At 41.5% G+C, this 8,925-nt stretch overlaps 1 protein-coding gene across 1 annotated transcript; it reads left to right on the top strand.

The window, feature by feature from the left end:
* LOC118692760 (acyl-coenzyme A synthetase ACSM3, mitochondrial-like) lies at positions 1-8,244 on the top strand. Its single transcript, XM_036392806.2, has 13 exons — positions 1-352; positions 1,136-1,346; positions 1,790-1,997; positions 2,404-2,547; positions 2,959-3,115; positions 3,573-3,652; positions 4,341-4,464; positions 5,187-5,267; positions 5,393-5,494; positions 6,417-6,544; positions 6,643-6,742; positions 7,351-7,470; positions 7,879-8,244. The coding sequence occupies exons 1-13, from the start codon at positions 152-154 to the stop codon at positions 7,936-7,938; spliced, it is 1,716 nt and encodes a 571-aa protein (XP_036248699.2). The 5' UTR covers positions 1-151; the 3' UTR covers positions 7,939-8,244.
* Positions 8,245-8,925: the final 681 nt, after the last annotated feature.

Here is an 8,925-nt window from a genome sequence, read left to right as displayed (position 1 = left end):
GCTGGTTTGCATTCATTTATCCAACATCATACATAGGACAGCATCCAATAACTGTATTCACTTAAATGAATTTTCTTTCATTCCAGGTGACTGATTCCTTAGATGTACACCTGATTCCTTCCCCTCACCATCTGATAAAACATCATTTATCATGAGAACATTTCTTAAATCCTGGATTCCTCAGTGTTTGTGGATTCTCAGGTCACCTTCCAGAACATTCCATGGAAACAACCGGCTTCTTACATCTCAGATAGTTTCCCATTATGAATCTATAAACCAGGGTGAAAAGGATGTGCCAGAATATTTCAACTTTGCAAGTGATGTCTTAGATAAGTGGACACAACTGGAAAAGGTAGTATTTGTCTTTTATTTTATAGACATTGAATTGTAGTTTAACCCCAGCTGTCAACTGAGAACCACAGAGCCCCTGGATCTCACACACACACATACACACACATCCAATGGGATGGGGAGGAGAATCAGGAGGAAAAAAAGGTAAAACCCATGAGTTGAGGAAAGAACCGTTTAAGAATTGAAATATAATAATAATAATCATCATATTAGTAGCAGTAGGAGCTCACTGCCCACTGGTTGATGCCCAGCCCATCCCCAAACACCTCCCAATAAACTTCCTCCCAGGTTATAAACTAAGCATGACCTCCTGTGATGTGGAATATCCCTTCAGGCAGTTCAGGTCAGCTGTCCTGTCTATGACCTCTCCCAGCTTCTTGTGCGCCTCTTTGTTGGCAGAGTGTGGGAAACTGGAAAGTCCTTGACTTACAGTAAGCACTGCTTAGCAACAACTAAAACATGAGTGTGTTATCAACACTACAATGATCCTAAATTCATAAATCACACCACTTTACCAGGACATAGTAAGAAAATTGTCTCTATTCCAGACTAAATGAGGACAAAGTGGAAAGAATCTCAGACGATACAAATCCATTTTACTTATGGGTACTGGGCAGTATTGGCTGCAGAGTGGAAAGCACTGTGTTACTTTGTTTATCAGAAATACAGGTGTCACCCTAAGAGAGTGATTGCCAGGGATGATTTGCTTAGTTTAGAGTTATTTTGTATTGAAGTGGAACCTTTTAAAGTTTGTCTTAGTTTAATATCTGCTCGCATGTTGTAGGATGGAAGAAAACCAGCAAATCCAGCTTTTTGGTGGGTCAATGATAAGGGAGAGGAGGTGAAGTGGAGCTTTGAGGAGTTGGGCTCTCTGTCCAGGAAGACAGCCAATGTCCTTTCTGAGGCCTGTGGTTTGCAGAGAGGAGACAGAATTGTAGCAATTCTGCCTCGTGTTCCTGAGTGGTGGCTCCTGAATGTGGCCTGCATGCGAGCAGGTGAGTGACTCACGGACTCGGTGGGTGCAGGCAGAAAGCAAACAGAGCCCACAAGCCATCTGTTAGATTAGGGTGAAGAAAATGCAAACAGGAATATTCTCTTGGGGCCTCTACAGCTGCTCTTTTGCCTAGAAGGAGAATTGGCAGCACCCACACAAGAAGCACAGGGCCAGACATGGTCAGTCAAAATCAGTCAATTCAGCCAGCAAGGGCTGAATGGCTGCAACCAAAGGCCACACTTGACCACATACATTGGAAGGGAGCTGAATTTATAATGGAAGAACTTAGAGAATTAGTGTCATTAATAATTCAATAGATCTATTTTACTCAGCTTTTAAACTGAGAAACATCCATGACGAATACAATCAGCATCAACAGAGAGACATAATCAAGTAGTTTTGGGAAATGCTGAGTTTTCTCAATTGCCTCTTGCTTTTTTCCAGGAATTGTCTTTTTTCCAGGAACATCCCAACTAACAGCCAAAGACATCTTATACCGACTCCAGGCTTCAAAGGCCAAGTGCATTGTTACCAATGACACGCTGGCACCTGCAGTGGAATCTGTCCTGTCTGGCAGCCAGTTCCTGAAAAGTAAACTCATTGTAGGCCAAGGGAGCAGGGATGGGTGGCTGAACTTCAAAGAACTCCTTGCGTGAGTATCCAGCTCTTTTCTTTCCAGTTCTTTGAGGTGGAGGGAGCTGTATCATTCAGGAGACATTGCTGAGTTGTGGGAGTAATTTTCAAAATGTGAATGAGTTATATTTCTGTCAACTTGCAGCACTGTGATTACACTGCATTAAGTACATATTCATGCAACCCATTTCGGTTTTGGGACCGAAATTCAGGTCCTTCAGCTTGTTCTTACTCCTCAGCCTTGTGATTCAGAGTGTACATGACAGGCAAAATGTGTTCTCTAACTTTTCCCTGTGATATATCATGGATTTGGTAAGATCATATAATTTGGTGCAGCTTTCCTGTTGATCTCCTGAACATTAAAAATACTGCTTCCTTGGTGGAAAACCGCATGCAGTGACCAGAATACATAATTTCTTCTGTAGGGCTGCATCTGCTGACCACATATGTATCAAGACAAGGAGTCACGACCCAATGCTTGTGTATTTTACCAGTGGAACTACGGGCTTCCCAAAAATGGTGCTGCATTCCTACAGCAGTTACGGCATTGGATTTGCAACCACTGGCAGGTATTACCTTGCAGTTCCCCCCAGGGTCCTGATTAATTGCTGTGATCAGCACTAAACTGAACACGAGACCATAACGTTCCAGTAAATGTAGGCATTTCATGACGGTAGGATTTGCAGCTTCTTCATCTTTCCTCTCTCATGGTAAAACCCTTGTTATTAAAACCTTCTTGAAGGCCCAGTTGAGCTCATTATGTGCAGAGTTGTGTCATTTGCAGGGCTGAAAGCAGAGGAGTAATAAAGAAAGCGTCCCTACAACCACACCAGAGGAAGTCAAGTGCTTTAATGTTGGGTCAACCTTCCCGAAAGCCAAAGCAACCTTGGGCCATTTCATTATACCTTAAAAGTTAAATCTGTGGCTTGGTACTGATTTGCTTTCCCTGAAGGTTTTTTTCATCTCTGCTTTTTCATCAGGCGTTGGCTGGACTTGACTCCTTCAGATGTAATGTGGAATACATCTGATACTGGCTGGGCAAAATCAGCCTATGGCAGTGTTTTTTCACCATGGATCTGTGGAGCCTGTGTCTTTATACACAATTTGCCACTGTTTCAACCAGAAGTTATTGGAGAGGTGAGTAATCCCTGCATCCCAAGCAATCCAAAGGTACCAGAATGCCTATTCCTCTTCCCAGCTCTTTTTCAAAACCACTCAGCTGGATGATTCTCCTCAACATTGGCCTCTTGTGTGGGGCGGAAACCTTGCCTTTCCCAAGAATAATACTGGAAAAGTTGTGGTATAGTTCCCTATCATCAATTAGGCTTGAGCCTGGGACACAGACACCTTGGAAAACCCCCCAAAAACCCTTAACTGGAACTACTACTCTCACTGGTCCTTCATTTACATGAGAGACTTCTGTTGGACAGAAAGTTCCATATTATGCAGGAGTTGGACTGCCTGGTACAGCATTTTTAGGGTTTTCATCTTGCAGACATTTGAGCATGTAAATTGTGTTAATCACCTGCACATTCACAAGGTCAGACCCAGTATCACACTTTCTTTTCAGCACAGTAATTTCCTATTTTTCTAGACTCTCTCAAAATATCCCATCACCACCTTCTGCACAGCTCCCACCGGGTTCCGCATGCTGGTCCAACATGACATGAGCAGGTACAGCAGGGAGGGGAGGGAGGCTGGGCTATAATGCTGGGACACCTCTGCATGCTTAGTTCCTGAGGTTCCTCAATTCTCTTTTTCAGTTCAAGGAAGCCTAATTAGCAAAGCTTGCTCTCAGTAAAGACCACTCTCTATTTTCAAATGTGAGAAGAATTAGCCACACCATAGGCTAATGGGCTTCAGGGCTGGGTCTTTGAACAGACAGCACTGAGGAAACAAAGGAGATTTTTTTTTTAAGCTGTCACTTCCTCTGAACTTAGGCTTCACAGTTCAATTTAAGTCAATGTTTTAAGCAGCATTGGATCAGGGAGTTACTGGTGCACCATAGAGTTGTTCTCACATGCTTGAGAATGAAGGGAGCAGTTAGAGGAGTTCCACATGCTGAGAGTTATTTGGCAGCTGTTCTTCCTGTCTTGTTACTCTGTAAAATAGCCAGCTTGTGAGAAGTGGTTTGCAAGGAGTTTTCACATCTTTGGTAATGTACTCATTCTTGTCACATAGGTCTTTCATTCTACCAAAAGCCAATCCAGGTTTTAGCAGAGAGCTCAGGCTCTGTCATCCTATTCAGCCTTTCCTTCAGTCTTAGGTATACTTAGAAAGCTGAGGAAGTCTGTTTAGCTAAGATTGCTCACTGCTTATTTTAGGAGTTAAGAGAATTATTTCATTTGCTCTTCCTCTCAAGGTACAAGTTCCCTAGTCTGAAGCACTGTGTAACTGGAGGGGAAGCACTCAATCCTGAAGTGTTTTCCCAGTGGAAAACCCAGACAGGGGTGGATATCCATGAAGGATATGGCCAGACCGAAACAGTACGTTTGCATTAATTCTTGTAGTATACCCATTCAAAGATAAGACTGCCAGAGGCACAACATCCTTGATAAATCAATGGAAAATGTTAGAATCATTTCTATGATTAAAAAAAAAAAGATTTTGTATAATTACGATTATACAGTTACAGAGTCAGCAAGCTGCATATTCCAATGGTTTAGACACCTGAAAAAACCATGCCAGGGACACTTCAGATCAAATAAGTTGTAGGAGATCCTTTTCTCATCTTTTCTTCCAAAAAACCCTGAAAGCATAATTTGCTCCAGCTATCAATTTGGCCTGTCTGAGTTTTTAATGGCAAATATTAAACCAGCTCACATCCCAGACTTCTCTGTAATTGAACATTAACAAAATTATTAAGAGCCAGATCTCAGGGTTTCTCTCATTTTGCCCTTGAAATGGTCCCAAATTAATTGTCCCAGTATTGAAATAAGATCTGTAATAATAATCTGCTGTCCTGCAAAATAAAAGTCAAGTGTTTGCAGGACAATCCACTGGCTCAGACTCAACAAATCAAAGCTCTCACAGGTCTGACCTGAAATGCCTCTCGACCCCTCTGATGTTCTCAAAAAAAACACAGTGCTTTGGTCCCTTTCAGCCCTTGTCACAACAAAGTCATGGAAAGATGCCTAATGCAAATTATAATAAAATTTACAAGATATTGCAACAATTTTAAAAAATATTTAAAAAATCTCTTCTGCAGGTGGCAATCTGTGCCAATCTGAAAGGAATGAAAATTAAACCAGGCTCTTTGGGAAAACCTGTTCCCCCTTATGATGTGCAGGTATGTGGCAGTTGTGGGTAGAAGAGTAAGGCAGTGCTGTGCCCCTTCTGTGCCCTGCACTGAGCTGCAGCAGATGTTCCTCTGAGCTGATCAAAGCAGCCCTGCTGTGTCTGTCCTTTCTGCAGATCGTAGATGAGCGTGGGGCTGTTGTGCCTCAAGGAGAAGAGGGCACCATTGCTGTCCGAGTGAAACCCACACGGCCCTTCTGTCTGTTCTCCGAGTACTTGGTGAGCCTGACTCGCTGTGTCTGTGTCTGCTGAGGGACTCGGGAGAGAGCCAGGGCAAAGGGCTGCCAGGAGCAGAATTCCATGCAGGATCCTCAGAAAGTCTCACTGGGTTACTTGAGGCCTTTGAGCCTGATCAGTGTGTGGTGATGCTGAGGGGCAGGACATTCTTAAGAAAACAGTAGACCCAGGCAAACTTGAAGATATTCTCCCCTGCAACTGAACTATCCTAATGAATAAGCTTTGGGGGACCTAGCTATGTTTTTAATCCTTTTCTGAACCCCCATAATATTTGGATATTTGTAGCATACTCAAGCAACAACTTGTAAAATGTAATTGCTTACTAAGGGATAAGAAACTTCTACAAGTTCAATACTATAGCTTCTGGTTTTCACTCTGTCTTCTGTTGTCAAAGTGTTTTCTTGTGTAACCAAGAGGTTACACTGGATGTAGAGGTCCTATAGGTCAATGCAAATAATGAAGTTTTTCCTGCAGATGACCTCATTTGAGTTTTGATCCTGTCAGTTAAGGGTAAAAAGTTTCTTTTGACAGGATATTATTGTGGCAACCACCTGCAATGATAAATCATTTCCCTGAACAGAGTGGATTACACATTTTTGTGGGTCACACATTTGCTGTGATGGATGGGCATTTTGATAGAGCACAACCTTTTCTCTCTAGTACAGAAATCTCTACATACATTCTTTAGTGGGTAGTGCTCTTTTCCACCTGCCACATACTTCAGGCATCAAACTGCTAATTAATATGGCTTTTTAGTTGAAAATATGAAACCGTACTGAACACACTTATTTTGAGAACAACTGAAAAAATTATTTTTGTTCATTTTTTAGCATCACTGCTAAGGAAATGCATTATGTTTCACTAATAATCAGATACCTTTTCTGAAATATTCGATTGTTGCCAGGATAATCCAGAGAAAACTGCTGCCACTCTGTGTGGAGATTTTTATCTCACTGGAGACAGAGGCTTTATGGATGAAGAGGGATATATCTGGTTTGTTGGAAGAGCTGATGATATCATTAACTCTGCTGGGTAAGGCATTTCCTTTCAGATTTGCCTGATGAAATGCAGCCTGGAAAGCCCAAGGACTGGTCCCTGCTGCTGGGCTGAGCTGTCTCTGTGCTCCCCAGGTACCGCATTGGCCCCTTTGAAGTGGAGAGTGCATTGATAGAGCACCCAGCAGTGGTGGAGGCGGCCGTTGTCAGCAGTCCCGACCCAGTGCGAGGGGAGGTAAAGCAAAATAGGGAAAAACGTAAAATAAATACCCTTTCTACTAAGTACCAACTTCCTTATATGTACCAGGCTTCCTTGGAATTCAATATGTTGAATATTTTTAAAATAGGCTAATTTTTTTTAAATCCATATCTTAATCGATCTTACAATATCAGAATTATTTCTTTCTTTGCCCTTTTTATGTGGGGAAAAATATTTTAGCTTTTCAGACTAATTAAGACGTGTTTTTGTCTAAGCAATGAAATTTTGATTATTTCTTGTTTTGTCACTTAGTGCAGTGTAGCAGTGACATCCAGAGTGTTTAATTTTTGTCTTATATTTTCAACTTTGCAACATTTCTTTGAGCAACAGAGTCAAGATTTTCAGCTGTATTAAGATATAACATTAAGGAAAAAAAAAGATGGTAATATGGAAAAAAAATCCCCTGCTCCAGAATGGGTCCTTCATAGCACAGCATTCTCTAATAAACAGCTAATGAAAAGGGAAATTAAAGAAAAAGATCAAATTTTGGCATTCTGAATTTTGACATTCGCTTTTCCGAACAAATGTATTCCCTTATTGCCACCTCTGGAAGTTAATGGAACCCCTTCATTTTTGTGGCACAGGTGGTCAAAGCTTTCGTTGTTTTAGCTCCTCTCTATGAATCACATGATCAAAAAAAATTAGCTCTTGAACTTCAACAACATGTCAAGAAGGTGACTGCACCATACAAGTATCCAAGGAAGGTAAGTACAGCCCAAAAAGACAGGTTCTCTCATTGTACCTGAAGTTGTGCATTTTTTGTCCCACCTCAGCTCTTTTTCAACACCTTTCTGACAAACACTCCAACAAGAGTTAGATGAAATAAAAGGAGATGACAGGGTTTGATGCAGCTGCAGCCTTGGGTTGGCTGTGTGTGCTAGAATGGACCCAGGGGGAGGCAATGGTCGTGAAATTTTACTTCATGAGGGCCCAGTCTTTCTTTCCTGGAGTACTGGAGTTTTCACAGCAGCTCAAATGGGCAAGGCATTCAGTCAGCATTTCATCATCCCAGCCCTGGCTCTGCAGCTTCCCATCCTTTTATCCCCAGCCATAATGAAAATGTGTCTTTCCTGCAGCTGGGAATTTAAACACGATGTATTTTTGCCTTTCAGGTGGAGTTTGTTAAGGAGCTGCCAAAGACAGTTACTGGGAAAATCCAGAGAAATGTTTAAGGGGCAAAGAGTGGGCAAAAGTATAAAAAGAGCAAGAGTGATCTGGAAAACAAGGAGAGAAATATTCTATTACCTGTACCAACGATAACACATCAAACATGGCACATGTTTATGACCCAGAACACATGGAAATATTGCGAAAAACGAAATGTGGAAGAAAAAGTAGAAAACACTCAAAGTGTAACTACAACTCTTAGAGACATACAAATAAAAGAGAAGTTAATAAAAATAATCTTTGTCCTGTGGTGGGTATCAGCAGCACATTGATATATTCTTGTCAATAACTACCACTGCACCATTCTCAAATTCTTTCAGAGTGGAAAGAAAAAAAATTTATTTTGAATGCTTCTCTTCATCATGATCAATTTGTGATGTACTTAAATGGTTAAAGTTGAGGCAAAAGAAGACCCAAAATGCTTTAGGTTAAGGTGCAAATGACACACAATTAACAATGGTGTAAATGATTACAAGAAAAAAGTTACTCCACAGGAAGAATTTGCTGCTTGGTCTGTTTTGTGCCACATTCCGTTCTCGTTACTCCAGAAGAAGTGAGCAATAAAGTCAGAAGAGTTTCACTCCAAAACCTTTATGAAGGAGTTTCCAGGTTTCACATCTCCAGGGAACAGCTGATCCTTACAGTGCCTCATATGGGAAACATGTCCTAACAGGTGAGTGGAATGAATGAAGAGGATCTCCCCCAGCAGCTCCTGATCTCTCCTGTCCACAGCAGACAGGCCAGGAAAATGAGGAGAAAAGTCTCTATCAAACTCAGTGGCTACATAACAAAGTGAAGGCTCTTAGGATTGGTGATGTGAATGGGTCAATCAGTCAGCAACTGCCGAGGCTAAAGCAGTGAGATTATTGATGGAACTAGTTTGGAAACAAGCAGAAAAGAAAAAGGAATTGAGAATCAGATACTGAATGTATGAAGCAGGAACATTCTTGTAATGTAAAAAGTAATATCTGATGTGGTGTTTTACTATGGAG

The sequence above is a fragment of the Molothrus ater genome, chromosome 16 (assembly GCF_012460135.2).
Source record: "Molothrus ater isolate BHLD 08-10-18 breed brown headed cowbird chromosome 16, BPBGC_Mater_1.1, whole genome shotgun sequence".
NCBI lineage: Eukaryota > Metazoa > Chordata > Aves > Passeriformes > Icteridae > Molothrus > Molothrus ater.
This window is presented reverse-complemented; position numbering and strand designations above follow the sequence as displayed.